This window comes from Mizuhopecten yessoensis, unplaced genomic scaffold, assembly GCF_002113885.1.
Source record: "Mizuhopecten yessoensis strain PY_sf001 unplaced genomic scaffold, ASM211388v2 scaffold716289, whole genome shotgun sequence".
NCBI classification, from domain to species: domain Eukaryota; kingdom Metazoa; phylum Mollusca; class Bivalvia; order Pectinida; family Pectinidae; genus Mizuhopecten; species Mizuhopecten yessoensis.
In genome coordinates, this window is record NW_018480042.1 from 102,119 (window position 1) to 124,354 (window position 22,236).

At 35.6% G+C, this 22,236-nt stretch overlaps 3 protein-coding genes across 4 annotated transcripts in view; 2 read left to right on the top strand and 1 right to left on the bottom strand.

Annotated features, from left to right (window-relative positions):
• Positions 1 to 1,855: 1,855 nt before the first annotated feature.
• On the top strand, positions 1,856 to 2,857 carry LOC110442664 (putative nuclease HARBI1). The gene has a single exon (XM_021486370.1). The coding sequence runs from the start codon at positions 1,856 to 1,858 to the stop codon at positions 2,855 to 2,857; it is 1,002 nt and encodes a 333-aa protein (XP_021342045.1).
• A 5,173-nt stretch (positions 2,858 to 8,030) lies between these two features.
• Positions 8,031 to 12,982, bottom strand: LOC110442673 (elastase-like). The gene is made up of 3 exons (XM_021486388.1): positions 12,800 to 12,982; positions 11,336 to 11,412; positions 8,031 to 10,237 (listed from the first exon to the last, which is right to left on the bottom strand). Exons 2-3 carry the CDS (start codon positions 11,361 to 11,363, stop codon positions 8,304 to 8,306), a joined length of 1,962 nt encoding a protein of 653 aa, XP_021342063.1. The 5' UTR covers positions 11,364 to 11,412; positions 12,800 to 12,982; the 3' UTR covers positions 8,031 to 8,303.
• Positions 12,983 to 14,541: 1,559 nt separating this feature from the next.
• Positions 14,542 to 22,236, top strand: part of LOC110442679 (lipoxygenase homology domain-containing protein 1-like) — a 28,892-nt gene continuing 21,197 nt past the window's right edge. The window contains exon 1 of one of the 2 annotated variants that reach the window (XM_021486394.1): positions 14,542 to 14,591. The gene's annotated coding sequence lies outside the window, so the exon portion shown is untranslated. Of the gene's footprint in view, positions 14,592 to 21,271; positions 21,331 to 22,236 lie in introns of those variants that run through there. The other variant, XM_021486395.1, reaches the window with a different exon arrangement.

Below are 22,236 nucleotides of genomic sequence, written 5' to 3' on the forward strand. Positions count from 1 at the left end.
GCTTTTACTGACGGCATTTTATTTTATAATATGATTGACTCGCCCTAGTTTTGCCAAGTGGATGGATAAACAATGAATGCAATATACCAGATTAGTGAGTTTCAATCCACAATAAGTGCAGACTGTATGCTAATATCAGGGAATCGTATTTTCCGCTAAACATCATGACCTTTATTTTTATTAGTATCAGCACAAAATATATGACTTTGCACAAAAATGGGGTGAAACGTCGTAGCAAGGTCGTATATTCAATATGTCAATGGCCAAACAGAACACACTACGGATAATTGAAACAAGGAGCTTACATATATACTATTTTCCATTGTTAAAAAGAGCTTACAGATACACAATTTACCATTGATAAACAGAACTGACAGATATACTATTTACCATCGGTAGAAGGAGCCTATAGGCATACGATTTTCCATTGAAATAAGGAGCTTACATATATGTGTTAACCATTGTTAGAAGGAGCTTACATATGTACGATTTAACCATTGGTATAAGAAGCTTACAGATATACGATTACCGTAAATAGAAGGAATTTATAGATATACGATTAACCATCGGTAGAAGGAGCATACAGATATTCTATTTACCATTGTTAGAAGGAGCTTAATGATATACGATTTAACATTGTTAGAAGGAACTTAGAGGGTTTTCTTTACTTTTAAAACTTACTGACATCAATTAATAAGTATAAGCATGCAAATAAGCTAGAAATAAATATCTGATGAGGCAACGAGAATAGTATTTGAATAAAGTGCTCTAAAATTTAAAAAAAATACCTGTTTAATGAAACTAGAATGTCAATGTACTCCAGCTGTAACATCGTACACCTAATACAGCTGGTACTTCTCACTTCTATTTTTGAACAGAATATTAACAGCGCGAAATTATGTCAAAATGTAAATTTATGACAATTGTCAGGGCTTTATCTGTCGTTCTTAATAAAAAAAATCCCACATAAAAATGAAATGATATTAAACCCTCTAGTCTCGTATTTTGAATTAACATCATCATCCACACGATCCGGTAAATAAAATAGTGTGTACTCGTATAGGGGGAAACATAGAAATTTTAATAAATGAATACGGCATGTGTTCCTAGCTCATTTTATCAGCGTTTTTAATGAAATTAATATCGACTTATTGGCCCTGTCACACTACGACGTTCTCACCAGCGTTCGAGTAACGTGTTGCGAAACGCAGAGGAACGTCGAGAACGCTAGAAAGAAGTTACAAGAAAGTTAGACGAGCGTCGGCAAACGTTGGGGAACGTCGAGGGACGTCGGCGAACGCTGAGGGTGAAAAATATTTTTGGGTGTGCACAAAAATTCACGACGTTCTATCAAAACGCTACTTACGCGTTAGAGGAACGTTACACGAAAGTTGACGGGCATTACTCGCTAGGCGGACGCCGGCCCATCAGGGTCGAGTGTCCAGTGCGTGGCTAGCGCTTGGGTTACGCTTGCGTAACGCATGTGTAACGTCCGTCGAACGTCTGTCCAGCGTGTCGCCAACGTTTCTCAGCGTTCGTCAATCGTTCGCCGAGCGTTATTAACGCTCATGTAACGCTCTTTCAACGTCTTCCTAACGTCTGTCAGCGGTCTGAATTTTTCCAGTGTCTGTGTAACGTCCGTGTAACGTCCTTGTAACGCGCCTGTAACCTACTGGTAGCGTTCAGGAGCGTTTGGCAGCCACTTGCCATTTATAAGGGGCTTGCAGAGGCCACCGCCAGTCCTGTTGGAACTTTCACAGAGTGAAGAATAACAGACCAAGAGAAACACCAGTATGCTGTTGCTGCTCTCATGCATCACAACAACCTACTGCAGTTGGCATTGCACCAGGTCAAGATGTCGAAGGCAGAGTCTAAGAAGAAAAGGAAGAGGAGAGGGAGAAAGTGGTGGGTGAGACCCTGGATAGGAAGGCGACCCCAGTGTGGTGTTTACGACAAGCTGATGGCTGAACTCAGGGCTGAAGACCAAGCCTCCTTCCACAACTTCCTGCGCATGTCACCAGAGATGTTTGATGAGCTGAGACAGAGAGTTGGTCCCAGGATCACCAAGAAGGACACTCGCTTTAGACCGGCCGTCGACCCTGGTATGAAGCTGGCCCTGATTTTGCGACACCTTGCCTCTGGTGACAGCTATGCCTCGCAGAAGTTTGGCTGGAGAGTACCTCACAACACACAGTCACTGGTGGTCAGAGAGGTTTGCCATGCCATACTGGACGGGTACTTGGATGAGATGCTGACCTGCCCTAGTACGCCAGAAGAGTGGAAGAAAGTTGCTGACAGATTCTATCAGAGGTGGAACTTCCCCCAAGTTCTGGGAGCTCTAGATGGCAAGCATGTGGCCATTAGGTGTCCTCCAAACAGTGGCTCCTTGTACTACAACTACAAGGGGTTCTTTTCCATCGTGTTGCTGGCCCTTGTGAGTTCTGACTACAAGTTCGTGTGGGCAGATCTTGGAGGCCTGGGATCAGCATCCGATGCCCAGATCTACAACTCCAGTGAGCTGAAACATGGAGCTGAAGAAGACCTGCTTGGGTTTCCACAGCCTACACCTCTCCCACAAAACACTACAAATGTTCCATACTTCTACATTGGAGATGACGCCTTTGCCCTGAGATACTACATGATGAAGCCTTACAGTCTCCGTGGTGTATCACAGGAGGAGCGCATCTACGACTACAGACTGTCGAGAGCCAGGAGAGTCGTGGAGAACGCCTTTGGGATCCTTGCCAACAGGTTCCAGGTGATTCTGGGCACTATGCAGCACAAGCCAGAGACTGTCAAGCTGATAGTGAGCACCTGCTTGGTCCTTCACAACCAAACGTCCAACAAAACGCTATAGTGTGACAGGGCCTTCAGCCTTATTATCTCTTCATCTTTCGTCTTCGTTCCTAGGTTGATAGGTCTTGTTAGTGATTTTTCTGGATTTCGTTTTTACATTCTAATGATTTTAACCAATAGGATATTGGCCTCTTCTTGTATTTGCAATACTGGTTTAGAGTACAATTATTATTAATAATCATCGTCCTTATTTCAAAGGTGAAGATTCCTGAATTTAAAAAGGCTGAGATGTATGAATGTTTTCAAAAGTATACTATTACGATCATTCCGTTATTAATTTCAAGGTCCAACAAAGGCAGAACTTTGAAGTGAAAGTCCGTAGGGTTTTCTTTTGATGTTTCGATGCTTGCCAGACATAAAACTAAATAAAGAACGAAAATAAATTAAAAGAAATGAAATAAAAATTCAAAATAAATTAGAATAATAATAAACAAATGAAAGTTTGTGTTTTCAGCAAAAAATGTTATATCATCATTCGGTTAACACTGTGTTTAAATTGCAGCAGGAATCAACAAAAAAAATCCAAAATATTAATGTTTATTTTGTGGTTTTGTTTGGCTATGCATATTTTTAACTGTTACGATGATATGCAACTGAGTTGCTAAAACATTTTCTTCAAAATGTACCTTTGTCTTCTAAAAAATATGTAGCATGTTCGTATGCGGCTCGGTTTCATATGACGCAAAAAATATTTAGAATCTGTATTTCAATGATAATGTTATTAAATGCAATATCTCACAATATTTTGCGTTTTTATCTAACGTTTATCATGATGCACGAATATTCTCCTGTTAAAGCATGTATTGTTTGATACGCAGAAAATAGTTTTTTTCCATATGTATATCGATTTAAGAATAAACCAGATAGCGAAGAATTTATGACAATTTTTTCCCTCGTAAATTGTTACTAAACACTTACACTGTCGGATAGCTAATCAATTGAAATAAACATTGTGCGGAAGCTGGCAAAAAAGTAACATATACTGGACGAAAACAAAACGTGTCCTGGAAGGGGAAGCGTATTTTGGACCACGTATGGCATCAGCAATGATGACTTGGTGCTTAATTCAGGAAAGGCATATCGGTCACAATCTTGGGTGCATTGGACGTGTCTTTTCATTATTATAAAAACCGAAATATCATACTTAGTCTCCAGGTTGCGATGGTGACAGTATCATGTTATTTTTATAAGTAGAATGCAGATTCACCGATAGAAAACACTAGGTATGAAAAAATTTATCGCTTTGCATGACTATCGCGCTTTCCTGTTGTGGTACAGACGCTGTATCAAAACTGCTGATTTGTAGATTAGATTAAATTAATACGTAGCAATACATGTGCAATTTATCTTAAGTAAGGGTCTCACAAAATTAAAGAAACTAAACTTGAGATAAATTTAATTTAGAAAAAAAAATGGAGATACATGCTACTAGATTCTGGTAACAAAATAGGCATTACCATGTCCGTACTTAATCTAATGAGTTACTCCTGTTTGAGTATTTCTAGTAGTATGGTATTTAGTTAAGGTCGCGTTGTGTAAATGACATTTACTTAAACTTAACAGCAATTACTGCAATGGTCGCTGACATGATTCAGACAGGCATCGAAATATTTATTGAATTATCCAATTATATAGCTATCTCATCACTTTAGATAATGTGTATCATTCAATCCATAATTATATATTAATGCATTCCTACAAATTAGATTAATGAACACGTCATGTATGAAGAATATCTGCACGAGATACACAAATGCTCGTGTGGAGCAATTATAGCAAAAACGAAATCGTGTTACTGTATTGTAATTTGAACAGGACGTCAACAGTCAGCATATTATACATTTGATAAATCATAACTGGCGTGTAAAACTATTTTTTATACAAATTTGTCATGATTTGTAGTAAGTAGAATAACACTATCGCCTTCTAAAATAAATCATTAAATATTTCAAGCTTCAAAATGAGATTTCGTGTTATCTGTCTTTCAAAACGATTTCCAAAACGTACTTTTTTCTTCATTATTTTTACATTTGTTTTGCAACAACTTATGGTTACATTAGGTTTTATCCCATTGAATAATGTTAAGTATAATACTGGGATCTATTAAAATGTTATTTATCCAAAGGAAAGTTTTGTTAATATTTTTGAAGTGTGATGTTTCAGTCACCTCCTAAAAAATAAAACTCTTAATTTCATTTGCATGGATTTAAACTACCACAAATATATAAGACATATCATCAAGCTTAATTGGAAAAAAAAAAATAATAAATAGAAGAAAGGAAATAGAAAACGAGTTCATAACTAGTTAAGATAACAATGCTTTTGCAAGCGACCATGGTAGCAGATGTTTTAATAAAGCTAGTAATTATGTAAAACGTAGATATCATGATTATCGTGTTTGAAACTTTGTTTTATAGAAATAGTTCTAGTGATACATGAATACTTATAGTGAGTCACAAATACGTATTCTGTACAAGGGGTAATAATAGGCTAACTGTGAATAGGTTTTCGCGATTTTCGCGTTAGGTGAAAATGAAATGTAAAACTTCTGAAAATATGTCTATTAACTAGTATGTATCATACGTTTCATATTCATTGAGATTTTTCCAATTCAAGAACACACAACTGAATTTTTGTTTTGTTCTGGACGAAAAAATATCACATTACCATTACAATTTGTTATATAATATTTCAGAATATATTTCCTAATCTATCCACAATTATTCACTTTACAGTCAATATATATAAAATATTTCAAACAATTCGTCAAAAGTTTGACTAGCTTTCAATCAATAATATATTAACATTTTGATCAATATTACAAATTCATAATTTTGAATCGGATTAAATATTGAAACATCACTTTACCAACTAATATGGCACGAAGGTCAATTTTCAGTGTTTTAAGTTATTCAAACTTATATTTATTCAGATAGTTCTTTGAGTATTAATATTTAAAAAATACGACGATGAAATTAAAAAAGAAACGATTTTGAAGATAGACTAGTGTATCTCTATAATGTTATTCTAGTAGTCTGGTGACGGTAAAACGTAATATTCTTGGTGACAGAAGTGTTTAGCATTCGTCTCAGATGTAACTGTTTCATTTTATTTTAAAAAGATCGATAAGCAGTTGTAATAAAAAATAATAATAATCTTCTTTTGGAAGGAAAACACATTTTGTCGTGGTAATGGAAATACTCAACATTTGTGTTAAATGAAATACCCAATTTTTGGGGTAAGGTAAATACTCAACTTTTGTGGTAAAGTATACACTCAACATTTGTGTTAAGGGAAATTCTCAAACTATTGGTGGAGTAATACTTATAATAATTATGTTTTACGGAAAACAACTAACTGTCGCAACGTAGAAAAAGCTAACCCTATAGATTCCAATATGATATAATGTTTTTTTTTTAATGAAAGCATCCATAATTGTGAACTGTGTAATATTAAGGCCAATAACGTTTTTAACAGTGGCATATGTAGCATAATCGAACAATTGAAAGTTAGATTTGAACAATTGAAAGTTATATTTGAACAATTTAAAGTTATACAGATTTCACTGCACAAAAGATAAAAGAAAATACATTTACCAATAATTACATCTGATACTTCTTTTAAATTTTAAAAACAAAAACAAGTTTTAGAAAATTTCTGCTTTTTTAATGATACTCTTTTGATGCATTACTTTGACGGAACGCAAATTAAATTACCTCTCAACGAAAAAAGTCCAGGTAATTATAAATATACAACATATTTCATTTTTGCGAGATATTGCACAGTTATTGTAAAGGTAGTAGGAAGATATGAGGCTTTGATTCCTGAGTGGAGTCATATCTCCAAAAGTCCTATCCCTAGGGAAACATAGCTTACCGAAGGAAACAAACCTCCATATCTCCCTCTTCCATGAGAATACAGTGTTTATTGTACACAAAATACGAAGAGAATCTTCATCAATAATCCTACAACATTTTTTAGAAAAAAAGTGACATTCACTACGTGTCAAACTCAGAAGAGAACAAGGGGAAATGCTTTGTCAAAATCAAAGATGTGTTTCACGGAAATGTTAAGTTTTGTCCGTCGGTCCTGTAATGTCTTCATACGAATCAGACGCACTAGAAGACAACACCTTGTAATAGGAAATAACGAAGCAATTTTCTAAATTTAGGGTGTCGATGCGAAAAAAAGTCAAACAAAATAAACATTTCATTGCACCAAATGGTAATTTGGTCGACTCATGAATCATTATTGTCTAAATGGCAGACACTTACCTTTCATATTATTTTTTGAAAGTAACAAGGTAAGAGAACTTAACTATCAAATTCAATTTTGACAGTAAGAAGGTAAAACGATTTTGTTGCACCATATGGTAATTTGGTCGATTCAGAAATCATTATTGTCTGAAGGTCAGACACGTTACTATCAAATTCATTTTGACAGTAAGAAGATAAAAAATAATAATAAATAATTCCATGTTGACAGTAAAAGAACGTAAAACAACTTTACTATCAAATCCATGTTGACAGTAAGAATGTAAATAAACTTTACTATCAGATCGATTTTTGACAGTAAGAAGGTTAATCAACTAAAGGTTCAAATTAATTTTGACAGTTAGAAGCAGGTTTTGTTTTAGTTCATATTACCAACACATCGTATCACCTAAACATGTCAGTTAAGTTTCTCACTGTCAAAATGTCACATATTTTCTGGCAGAGTAAACTGATACTCAGTGTTTTAGCGTCTGTCAAATGTCTCCAGTGCTAGTGGCATGGTAAAATGACATTTAATTTACTAAACCTCCAACTGCTAAAATAGATATTTTAGCAAATGACAATTACTTGGGATCTTGATATTTTCCATTCATCTCCCGTTACTGTTACAACGTTTTGATTTCTCTTTCTGCCTAATCTTCTCTTCCCTTTCGGCATTTTTTCAAAGCCATTTTTGGTTAGTAAGGGTATGTGACCAACTGTGATGTCACGTGATCATGCCGATGATATACTATTTTAGATGGATAATACAGTAAATCCGTAAAAACTCTTTAACGGCATTTTTGAAGTTGCCATGACCAAAAACACTAAGAAATTGATTTGTATTCAGTTTCTTTTGTACCATATTGACTAATACTGTATGTAAATACAAAAAGCTTATACAAATAACATAGACAGCAATTGATTTCTTAATTGTTTTAATAAAAAAAGTTGTAAAATGCTTCACATTAATAGTTGCACTCACGATGTGTACCCATTGCAGTACAAATAATATATTTAAAAATGGAGATTCGTAGGTAATACAAAATCAAAGAATATTCTTGATGAGGAATGATGTACGTGTAGAATGTGTACAAGTGGTATACTTATGAAATATGTTTATAACAATTCAACAAAATATCTTATATTATGAACAGGAAGGAGAAAAATGTCATTTTAAATTTTAAACTGTTTCTATAGAGATCGTGCCTTTGCGAACACCTTAGCCCAATACGCCGTCGACATATCAGAGTCCCGCCTGGAGTTGGTCTCGGGCGATGCGGAAACAGTTACCCCAGTAAGCTCACTGTCGCCTTGGGTCGACAATTCGATGTAAAGGACATCGCCACTGTTTACTCCATCCACTCTTAGTCGGTTGAACCCGTCCGCGTAAAGCTCGAGTCGACTTCGTGCTTGCTCGTCGTTCTCCCACGTTCCCACTCTTACAGTGATTTTAACGTCATATGAATGCACGGCTGCGATGTTCACACTTGAGGTTGAGCTAGGCACCTCGTAACCAAACAGAGGGCTTATTTCAGGAGTAATTGTGAGTCCAGAAAGTTCATTGTTAGACCGGAGACGACGGATATGTAGGGAAACATCACACGGGTTGATTCCAACATCATTCAATGCCCGAAGGTATGGAGTAGGGTTTTGTCCGAGATCGTAAGCAGATTTTAGTACACCACAACCTGCCTCCTGGAATCCTGTCATGCTTCGCCAATACATACGGTTAGCGTGCAACAAGGTATGCATAACTGGTCGAATCACTCCTCCCTTCTGTTTGATGATGACGTAAAACATCCTCCTGAAAACCCCGCTTGAGTAATGAGGATCCATTCCTGAATGGTATCCGTCCACATTACCTGGGGAGCTACCGTCAAGTTCCGGTTCTCTGAAATGCCGCATGATTTCGCCTTTGTTGATATCCAAACCAACGAACATATCACTTCTTGAGTCGATGTATTCCTCAGTGGCCTCTCCTAAAATGTCCGAGAAAGCTTCGTTGAGTCCACCCATCTCGTTATGATATTCTAGTCCAGAACTTTGCTCGGTGACACCATGTCCAATCTCGTGACCAACGACATCGAAACTCGTAAGAGGATAGAAGGTTGAAGAGCCGTCTCCAAAACTGCAATAATTACCATCCCAAAATGCATTGTCCATCCCATTTCCGTAATGGACGCGAAGAACAGGTTTGGAGTTTAACGGTGTTGTATGAAACCATTCCTCAAACATCATACCGACGGCTGTTCCTGCAAAAAATGCGTCTAAGGCAGGGGAATAAGCACCGTTGACCTCATCGTTGTATCCATTCTTACATCTGAACCTCGCTGTGTCGTTTCTGGAGTCATCGGTTGATTGTTGCATGTCAATAATACGAACATACTGGTTCTCAAGAACGCAATCGTCTCCAACAATAGTGGGAGCTAGACAGAATGGAGAATCTCCGTACATGATCTTGCCCATTTTTGCATTACCTCCGATACCTTTGTATATTCTCCTACTACCGCCACAATCCCATGTTTCCAGATTGTCCCATCGTCGCAAGATTTCGCCGGATCTGGTATCAACAATCATAACAGGACGTTTTGGTGCAATATCTTTTCTTACCAAGACGTACGATACAAGATAGATAGAACGAGCCCTATCTGAATCTTCTCCAAGGTAAACATAGTGGTTGGTTGAATGGCGAGTGATGTCTCTTCTGTAGCTTTCATCACCTTCCTCTTCCATCAGCATATCAAGAGCAGCAGCTCTGGATAAGAGAGGTTCGACTGAATCCAAGTCGTCTTCAATATCCTGGACGAAAATACCGGACGCTTCTCCTGTCAACTTGCCCTCCTCGTCTATCTCAACTGACACAACGGCGTCGTAAATAGGTACCCCGAGGTATGTTTCCTGAAGTCTACGTACTGTAGTTCCTTGTGCAGATTTAACTTCACGTGTTGAACTCATACTCTCTCCTGCGCTGAGACCTAGTAGCTCATCGACCGTGAAGTCTTTCAGTTCCTCCGAGCGTTCGTACATGTCATCCCGAAGGGACCTCTTTCGGATACTGTGAGACGCTCGTTCTTTTGCGTCAACCTTTCGGGCTGCCAAAGCTTGGTGCAATCCCACCATGGCAACTGTAAAACGCAAATGTTACTTTGTTTGAAAACATAATAAGAAAATAGCTGCAATCAGCAGCGTCAACATTCCCGAAAATACAGATAGAACCTTAAAAGTTCCCAAACACCAATGCACAAGACGAACGGTGATGCCACAAATAACATCCACGTTATTTATATTTATTAATGTACATCTCTGAATAAATAATCGATAATGACCTCTCCTTAACTTAATATATCCCTTCCAACTTCTATCCCCACCATCATCACCTTACCCTTATCCATGATACTGTATCATGAAAACAAATATGTATTTATAATGGATCAAAAGAGTAAAAAATACCACAAAGACGTACATAGAAAATCCACATTTATCTTTCTGTCATTAACCTAATAGACGCATAGAGATAGATAGTAAAAAAAGAATGTGAGGAAATATTTCAGAAGAACTTTCTACTTTACATTATATGATTTTATCATCAACAATGTTAGGACTCGTTGATTCGCAAGCGTCCTTCCTAACAAAAAATAGTTGAATTATGAGAAGTAAGTTTAGCACAGAAAACAGTTATCACTCTTTAAACTCCAAAAAATCTGGATGGATAAGTGATGACTAGGTTAACGTATTCCATACATTTCTCTTTACATTTCTACTGACCTTGGAACTCAATTTAACTTTTATGGAGTTTGCAGTTCATTTATCCATAAATTATCCAATTGGAATATGAATATGTCAGCAAGTTAGCGGGAGAAGTAGTCCCAGTAACATTTTATTTGTTTTCAGTAGTTTTTGATTGAAGTATACATGTATTAAGATGTTATGCTATTTAATCATGGTGATCAATACAAAATAACATGACTTTCTTTCGGACCTTTCGTGGTTTCAATCCTTGCACAAGTCCGATATTTTAGAAATAATCAGAAGAACATAAAAAATCGCACTGAGTATATCTGTTAAGTTTGATTGGATGATAACCCTCAATGGGTCTCGAGACAAACTTGATACAATTTGTCTCAAGTGCCATGGAGGTTTATAATGATGTCCAATAAACCTAAACAGAACAGGATTTAATCTTTGAATTGCACATAGAAATATATAAACTTATATGTACTTACCCATAACTAGAAGTAGTTTATGGTCCATCGTGCTGTGTTACCCTCGGCTTGGTGTATAACGGGACGAGTGGATGAATCTACAACAGTAAAACAATTTATACCCCATTAGATGGCTGTTACAATTATTCATAATGACAGCAATTCACTTGCTCAATTAACTATCAAGAGCTGCCTATTGGTAATATCATATATAACACCGTCTAAATCAGTGAGAATTTACCGAAATGACAAAATTATATTGCTGTTTAATAGTCATATATGTATTCTGATGGGAATTGAAGAATTCATCATATAACCTCCCAGAACGAGCAGTTAATACGTGTCATGATCTATCTAAATTGGTATCGTTAATTTAACCTACAAATTGCATTATCTGTATGCGCATTCACAGTAGCGAAAATGTTTTGACATGACGGCATTTTTTTAAAAGCTTCATTACGAGGAAGTGTGTGATTATCCTTCGATGATTCTTTCACAAAAAGCCCACAATTATTTATAATGTTTTGTAATATTTATTTGCAGTCGTCATCACAAAGAGTATTTTTAATATATCTGGTGTATTTTAAAATAACTGAATATCTGGAATATATCTAGTTTTAAATTGACACTACTTTGTATAGTTAACAATTTTAGAACAGACTTATAAGTAAATACATGCATGATGCTTTGTAGATTCCGTCTATCTATGACACATTTTATGCTACCATTAAGTTATTTAATAATCAGTATTCTCTTTTTTTTGGAATATGACTATAATTATTTTCACATGTAAATAAATTACCACAGTTTGGAAATCAAGTGGGACTAGGCACTCAGTCTCTGTGCAATCGTGTTTCTTTTGTTAAAACATTTACGTTAAGCCTGTCCCACCTTCTTACAAATCTCTACTCAGTCACAAAAATTAAATGCAGCGTTAATAAAATCGAAATAACAAACTTTATTTATTTTATAACAATTATGAAACAAGTCCTACCAACTTAAATTAATCACTCTTGTTGGCCCAGATGTAAGACTGGACGAAAAAGCGATGTTGACTACGAATAAAATACTGGTAACATTTTATCCTTGAAATTATAATCGAAAACAAACGCAACAATTTGAGCGAAACCAACATCATCGAAAAACTACGCTTATTACTCTGTATTAGTAGTGAATGAATGTCGCAGCCGATTCATAAAACTATATAGGTCCTTATTAACTATTTGATTGAAGGAAACGTGATTTTGGTACCAAATATAGCAATGCGTTATAAATTTGTTTTAGAGTAAAGACTTTACAAAGATATGCAATAACTATGATGTGTTAAAGTCCTAATTATAAAGTAAACTAAAACGAAAAATAACAATGAACTAATAAAAAAAAACCTAAAAAAGACAACTATGGATGTTCGCTAAATGAAATAAAAGAAATAGTTCATAGACAAAAAAGAAAAGTTACATATGGCAAAATTACTGTATATCTTACCAGGTGCTTCGCTGATCTCTGACAACTCTTCTTTTTGGCAACTAGAAGAGATCTGTTTTTACACGGATCAGCTACCCTCTTATATAGGTCACAAGCGGAAGTTGTGATTTCGAAATTTCCACAAAACATAACCTATTTCTGTGAATTGTGAAATTTACGCACAGACATGTTACAACAGAGTCACTCACGCACACCCTCTGTATTCACAGTAAGGGATACTCTACACTACAACAGCGTAACAGATGTATATGAGAGTACTATACAGCCACCATCCACATGCTAATAATACGTTTTCTAGTGCATAGCAAAAGGTTTTATCATTTAAAACAAAATGTCTAATTAAAACTTAATCTAAAACAAAATATAATTTTGTCGGTAATTAGTAGTTTAACGTTAATTATGTTTTCCTTTGATTTTCGATTCTTATTCTCTTGATTGCTTATAAAAATAGGCTTACAACTCAACAAAAAATATGTATTTGGCGTTACCGTATAAATACTCAAACTAAATTGACATCGCGCATTGTTTATAATTGTAAAGGGCTTCACGATTATAAGTTCGTGTTGTTTATTTCAAGTGTAAAAGAATTGCATCTGTTAAATTCCCATATAGTGCTTTCTAAATATATCTACATTTCATCACGTAATCTTTGTTACACACACACACACATACACATATATACTAGTACTAGTACTGCTACTTAAAGCAAGAGAGGATATCCCGAGCAGGAGTGACGCTGAACAGAACATTTGTAGGATATGGATTTTGGAATGACGTCGTTTCTGTTATTTAAGTGAAAGAAAGGTATATTAAAAATTATCAAATATACAGTGAGCAAGTGTGTGTACTTATAATACTGAGTTTGAGGGTAGGCTGATATATTAGTAGATTGACCGGACAAGTAGTCGGCGACGTGTTCAATTCGCGGAACATTATACATATTACTAATCTAATAATAAATGACTGAAACTTTCCTGCAACGCGATCAAAAGAGTAAATTTAGCTACGAGTCATAAAATCTATGACGAAATTGTGACAAAAGAGTTAAATATATTTCACATGTCACTATATGTTTGCTCTATAACATAAATGAGTTTAAATAGCCGTTTATTCGAGAGTGCGCTGAACATTATATCAGCTACGACCAACGAGCTGTTATCAAATAGATAAATTTAAACTATGCGTTGTATTTGTTGCTTCGTTCCAATACCACAATACGGTGAACGGAACTTTCAATTACATTAACAAGGATAATGATTTTATTGACTGGCTTTTTCATTAAAATGAGAACATTTTATTGCCCAAAATATATTTGTTATAAGTATAATAATACACAGACAAGTGCACATAAAGTAAATTTCACTTTGTAAATATACACGTGTATCAGTTGATTTTCACAATATGGTGCAAACTGAATAAACAATGTGTTGAATATTTTAATGAAAATATTTTGCTTAAACAAGAAAAGTCTTTTCGAAAAAAGTTAAAAAACACGACGTGTAGATAAAAATAAAAAATAAATATTTTACTTGTTCTAGCAATCATAGCAAAGAATTCGCCACATTGGTCATGCAGATTAATTCATATACATGAGTCTCGTCTGCTTATGACGCGACTTAAGTGACAACCACGTGCACTCGGGCCTTTCCGCCAAACAAAGCATATCGGAAATTGACGAAAGGATAGTGAGATGCCCACTCCTTGTCTTCCAACATACGTCACGCCCTTCCGGGTATGATGAAGGCGATAATAAGAATTACGGTCGGGAGGCATACTTATTACAAGCATCTGGGTTAGTATAGCATACAGCAATGAATGTAATAAATCTTGAATGTAATAAATTATTAATATAGATAATAGTACAAAAAGTGGTTTGTTCTGACACTAATTTAATGAGGTTATATTTTGCCAGATATTTAGAAGCAGTTAAATAATTGCTTCACATGTTAATAATTACCTGACACGTCCTTAAATAACCATAGCTCTTAAAAGAACGTAAAAAATAAACAAACAAACAAAATAACATATCATCTCCTATTTTTTTTAAACCATCTCAAACGCTTGCTTTTTAAAAAAAAAAATCATCATCACGCACGACTGCTCGATAGCAGACGGACACTTTTGATTACTTTTATGTTTCAAATGTACCATGCTGATGTACACTTGTTGTTTATCAAAACCTTTAAAACTGTTATAATAAAAGTTGTACAATACATAAATGTAACATGGTACACGTTTGAGCATAAACGTATTCAAAAATATTCCAGCGGCCACTGGTCATCCTTATCACAAGCCCCCCTCCCCCATCTTTGTTACTCCAGGTGTTACGCTCACTTTCGCTCTCTAGAATATATCATAGCAAAGCTTGATGTGCACTACATTTGTGAATGAGACGAGAAGACTAGTTTACATCAAAATAATCTGTCGGTCGCTTAACGGTAAAATTGTCTGGCTTTGAAGTCGTCGGGTGTCGCTTCTCTGTAATCTTCAAAGGACAGATATATGTAACAGCCTTAGCAATTGGTCAGGTTTGCTATGACATATTCCGCGGTGGCAGAGAGCGAATCGAATGTGAGCGTAATCTCTGGACACCTCGTACACTGTACACATGGATGCGTGTCCTTGAATAACCTTTGCTGTTTACACGACGCAGAACCAACCATTTCCTCACTTTGAAAGCAACTTTATCATCCAGGATGTGTGTCTTGGACATCGCGTAAACGACATATCGGTGAAGATAACTAGACGTGTGTTTATTGGATGATAAAATTATGATATTACGTTAGTCAATTGTACACATATCGTGTTTTATTGAAGAAAAACAGAAAAATCATTCACTTAGCTTCCTGAAAACTTATTATTTATCACGATTTTAAGATGTGGCAAATACGAAAAATGGTGAATCTATTTATTTTTTTCACTGCGGAGAAGTTGAGAAATTTGGTTGTTGTTGTACGTAAAAGCTTTAATTTCAATAAGAGCACATCCAATCATAATCATATAATGAAATTGTGTATATGCGTGTAAACCAACTACAAAATGTATTATTTGAATTAAATCATTGCTTAGATCTGTAGATCAACTATGCGTACTTTTGGTCTATCAAATGAAACAAATATTGTCAAAAGGTTATAGGTTTGTGTTTTACACAAATCCAAAACAGATGAAATAATGCAGTGCATTGTTTCCATGACAGATTTGTTATGTTGATCGAGTAATGCAGTCAACATGTACATTTCCTGAACAAATGGTAAAGTGAAAAAAGTACCCATACGTTTGTTAAGTTGTTAGAAGGTTATGATATACCTTTTGTAGTAGATTTACCTACCTTATTATTGATAAGACAATTACATTTTGTGACAATAGAAGATACACAACAACAACAAAAAAACAAATCGTTTATGCATATGTTGACAATACCATCTTTGCGTATTGCAGAGTTATCTTCTCTTTGGAGCAGGTATTGATTGGTACGTCATTGGTTTGTGCGAGAAAATTACGTCGTTTTCTCAAAAAGTGATGACGTTACTCTCACAAACAAGTGACGTAACAATCAATACCTGCTCCCAAGAGAAGATAACTCTGCAATACACAAAGACGGAATACAATTTCCACTTGCTGACGAAATAGCTCAAACACTCCAATATTTGTACGTGTTGTGCATTATGTATGGTATTGTGCTACTCGCATGTGTACATGTATTGGACTTATGAATATTCATAAAATATCTAACCCCCTAATCACTTAAAGACAGTTTGTCCAGTTAAAGGAATGTATGGACCCTTAGTCCAGTAATTAACGTTTTATGTACATATTACATTATTCTTTTGGTTTGTAAACTTATCTTTAAATCGGAACAAGCCCCAGTTTTATGAACTTCCATAATTCGAGGAAAAATCCCAAGAAAAGCATTATAAAAGTAAATGCAAAGTATCTAGTTAAGGAAATCCTTTTTAAAATCATTAATGCACTCCAGTGATAAAAATGAATTTTGCTATTCTATATAACTTTAGGAAAATTGGACCAGGCCCTCGCTATTAAAAAAAAACCAATTCATTCAGAGAACATTCTTAAACTTAAATATTCATATTTGCAACATTTCCTCTCGAAAGTTATATCATATTATAATATGTTACATTATATTATATATACTGTAGCATGAAATGTTCGAGAGTATTTACCTTCGTGATTTGAAGCTATTTAGATCATTTCATAGTTCACATTTTCGTGGATACCCCATATAAGCAAACTGTCGTCAAGTATATCAATTAAATTAGAACTTGTATTCATTTTCATGGTTCCATAGCAACCACGAAAACCACGAATGTTTATACACAACGAACATTTCATGTCAAACATCAAGTGTAGTATATTTAATACATATTTTCGGCAATACATCCATATTGCCAAACTTGATAAATCTGATTTTGTGAAAAAGGAGCGTTCTCTGTCTAAGTTAAGATGTTTTCCGGTCTCATGGGCAGATTGTTTACATTTATCAAGCGTTTGTATCAACGACGTGATTTAAATTACTAATAAAAAAACAACCTTAATTGATTTACCAATGATGTTTAAAGTATATTTATATTGATTCCTGAACAGCTTTTGTAAAAAGAACTTAGACAATAAAGTTCTTGCATCACCAATATAGGGACATGATGCATAATCAACAGTGTGTTAGTTCACAGTGGGTAATGGGAAGCATTATTATTTAAAGCACCAAAACAGGTTATCCCTTAGTCTTCTGCAGAATTATGCACAACGTTAAACGGTGACAGGACTGCTGAAATCTGCTCACAAATAAAGTAAAGTCAACGTTGGGATTAAGAACACAATACGGCATGCACGTGTGTCATATTTTAAAGTGCAGAAATAGACAAGTAAATGTCGTATATCAAATTAGAGTAACATGTCACTGAATAACCTTAACTGTAACGTTTACTTGGTATATACACCCTTTGCACATTACAAAGGGCAAATAAAATGTCCGAAATGTATACAAAACCATTGCATGCATCGCACGCCTGACATTTCCGCCATTAATGTTGTGTCAAAAATGTATTTACTTTTCCTCTTCAAGCTTCCACAAACATAGGGCTATAAACGCTAGGTAAAAAGCGAAACCCTCGCTAGAAACAGACATTAAAGTGACAATATGCGCGTCTCTGGATACCTTTACAGTTTAAACCGGTCGCTTAAACATGTACAATTACAAAGAAAACTGGTTGTGATGATTGAGAAACAAGTAACAGCGTACTTATACATAGTCCTTCTTATTGTTCGTAACAAGCTTTGTTGTTAATCGTATACATTTTTGTTTGTATATCGTAACAGTTAGCCTGAGTACGTACATAAAGAAGCTATTGAGAATGAAAGAAAGAATATGACATTAGGGAAAATACTGTATTCTTGATGCAATCCCTTTAAGAAAAGGACTACCGCCATACGTAGACAATACAGGTGGCACTTTTTTAAAAGGATTGCAGCAGAGATAATAATAGATTTTCACTAAGGGTAGCGATTTCAAGATTAAGAAACGGCCTTTATGGTGTATTCAGTTAGATAACAATACACGGTAGATCAGATAGCGACAGTCGCACCTTAAAAAAATATTTTAAACATGACAGCCAGTGTCACGATCGAAACATTCCGATTGTGTACCTTTTTGATAGCCTATAGTATTTAAATGTTGTATAGGGAACGGATGTTTGTTAGTTTGATACCTTGTACACAATAAAAGCATTGAGTTGCGAAATCCTTTTAACCTTGAAAAGTGTAATTTACATACTTCCTGTTCAATTAACGTCTTTACGTATGCCTTATCTGTCTGACACCGCTATATAATGGGCCAAGACCTGCGGATCTCCAATTTTCTGTTTGCTTCTCACGCTCTCAATATCGATTGTATATGGATTTAGTTTCATTCAAATACAATATATTGCCATGACTCTTTTAGAGCAAGAGTATATGGCGTCAAATAAACAGTTACGTACTTCTTTGTTTTGTTCGGAGCACGTGTGTAACGTTCCCGAAACAGCTGAGAGCATATGATGTCGGGTGCCATGGGAGACGAAGTCGTAAACAAATGGTAGCAGAGAGAGAACACGGTATCAAATGTCGTTATGAGGTCAGCAGACAAACATCGGTTTTTCCAATGTCTCCTGAGGCAAGAACCTTGTGACACCCTGTACGTAGGCGTTCTGTTTATATAACTATACAATGAAATATGTTTGATCAATGATTCAAACTTTTATCAGATATGTTTGCATGTACAGTATGTCCATATCTTCATTAAAAATGTTAAATCAACGAAAGAGTCCCACGTAAAATTCCCAGCGGAAATAACTTTACCACAAACGTTGACCACTACTTCAAACGACGTAAATCCCACTTAACAACCGGAAGTGGTAGATAACCCGATACAGGGTGAAGCGAAGAAGGGGGCTTTTGAACAATTGCTATTTGAACTATATCGTATGAGTCCCATAGGAGTCTAGTTTGAGAAACAATTTTGAAAATTAGGGTTCCTCGTCTCATCTTCTTAATGATCTTGCGTTCGAGTGCAGATCAGGACCAACAATGGTCGGATCGTCAAACATGGGTAGCGCCCCACAGTCGCCTTTCACTAAGACAGCCAGTGAAAAGGTAGTTGGTCACCTGCCCAACTGCGGTGGGTTTTCTCCAGGTACTCGGGTTTCCTCCCACATTCAGACTACCCTGTGCGCTTCTATTCTGGATAAAAAGAATCATTTTTGGAGGCACGATAGTCTAGTGGTAAGACGCCGGGCTCGTGACCGAAGGGTTGCGGGTTCGAGTTACGGCACGGCACTGTGTTGTATCTTTGAGCAAGATACTTTATTCCGCTTGTTCCAGTCTACTCAGCTGTTTATGAGTAAGTGGTTGGGTAGCGCTAGAATTGTTGAATGCTAACTGTTAGTGCCGAAATGGCAGCTCCGGCTGTACGCTCCCAGGGAGTTGCGAAAGATATTGGCTGGTTGTAAAGGCCCTATAACCACGAATAACATTTTGTGAAACGCTTTGAGACCTACGAACTGTAATTATTGTAACATGTTGGACTTAAATATAATGTTTATATTGAAGTAAAAAAGATGATGGCCTATGATTCAATAACTTTGTTAATTGTATGGGCAGGAGAAAAAAACTTTCTCTGAATATTCCATGCGTACGGCGACTTTGGGATCGAACCCCAGCCGCCTGCTTGGAAGGCCGGAGTGTTAACCACTCGACATATTATGCAAGAAAAGATGTTTGAACTAAACGGAAAATTATATATTCAATTTTTTTTTTTTGATATGCTTACATTGTATCCACATGTATATGCATAATGATAAAACGAGGAAAACCCCCTCTTGAATTTCCAGCGGAAATACCTAATTCGGATTTCGTTTCTAGAAACCTACTAATAACGTTCCCAATACATATGAAACTCCGGGATGGATGATTATGAAACTTCGCACGTGCATTGGTGGGCATGTATAGATATGCGTATGCATTTCATTCCGACCGTCAACAAACAGGGTCATGATTGATTGACACATATCAAGGTGTACGCCAAGGTGATGCCAACGGCCCATATCTTTTTCTGATTTTGATCTAAGTTTGTATGTAAGAGTATCAAAGCGTTGTAAATTAGTTTAAATGCATCATTTGCAACTATAATTTTTTTATTATACAGTCTCCGTGACTACAGAGTCAGGTTAGGGGACTTATGTAACGGTCCCTGGTACAATTAGAACATGTTATTTTCTGTCGTCAATATCGTATAGAACAAATCAAAACTTTATTCAAAATACCATCAGATCGCTACAAACAATTAATGAAAAACATACATACTTCATATTAGACAGTACTGGATTCAATTTTGTTAACTTAAATGTTTTCATAACACATTTAAGAAAGTTACAAAGATTTTTCAACAATTTCATATTAGTTAAATAAAATAGTTCACGGTATTTGAAAGTGTAAGTGATATGATGCTAATATCTAGGAATATGGTAGTTTTTTTTTCATTACGGAAAAAAAGCATTCAAATCAAAATAGCAATTATCACCCACGACAAGATGATCACATAGTAAACAGTTACGTTCATCCCAATGAACGTTTTCTTCAAACTTTAAGAGAAAGTCCATATCTTTATGTTTGATATTGTATGAAAAACCAGTATTTTGGGAGAATTGAAACATATGTCATTTGTTAACATTCTAAAGCATATACCTTTACCAGAACTATTGACTTATCATAGAGATGTAAGTTTTTTACAGTGAAAAGAAAGTTGTTTTTGTTCTACTGTGACAAATAGTGCTGTTACTTTACACTAAACACTATATTTGAGTTTATTAAATATTTCACCATAGTTTGTTGATATTTACATGAACTTAAGCCTGTATCATTATTTAGACACTGTAATCCTCGTACAGCTCTTTATCTTGTGACAAGCCCAGCTACACTACGTTATCCGGCTCATGATAGCTCCACTAGACCGCAAGGAGGATGTTGGGAGAACTCAAAAAGTAAGCGCATGTTCACACATTTCTGCCGTCTCTTAGAGCTTCATTACACGGCAAGATCTCAGGTATTGAAAAATCTACTCCGGCTGTTGTAGTAATTCTAGCAGTATTATTTACAAAGTACCACACGACTTCGTTCCCCTTAGCAAGCAACGCGGGGGTTAAAATATAGTCTTCATCATTAGAAATGTATACGTAGTTCGATATTGATAGCATGCATAAACCACTTAATTTAACGGAATCTGTATCGTCCTAGTTTTTATTTTATTGGAATCCGTATCAACCGTGTGCGGAATACGTATCGAATCTTATACATGTACCATCACGGCTTCAGTGTAGTTAAAGTAATTAAAAAAAAAGTTTATCTCATTTTTTATTACCAATATGCGTAGAAAAATAATTGTTCTGAACACTGTTTAACTATAGGCATTCATATAGCGGTCTCTGCATCTGTACTGTTTAAAACTGTATGCGGTTTTGCAACATTCAATAAAATATGCAGTAGAAAACTTATTTATCAATCATTAAAACTTAACAGAAAATTATGCTGCATGTTCTTGTAATGATGTCAACGTCCTACGCCTTTGCAATGAAACTGTAGTCATCGTGATATAGCGCCGAATGTCAAGAAACTACTTTTAGTGTAGACATCTCTAGATCTGCTCCGATACAAGTCGTATACAGCGCCAAATTAACTTCTCGCTCCGACGGAATCCATGCCGCATGTGTTCTGACGGAATCCATACCACGAGTATCGGAATGACCTCGTGAGCAATTTACATATATGTTATGCATGTACAAGTACATTATCATTTTCGTTTTATTTTCCTTTGACAAGTGGTCCGAGGACGTTTCCTCTAAGATGACTTGCCGAATACTAAAGAAACGTCACATGAGCATTTGCTTGGA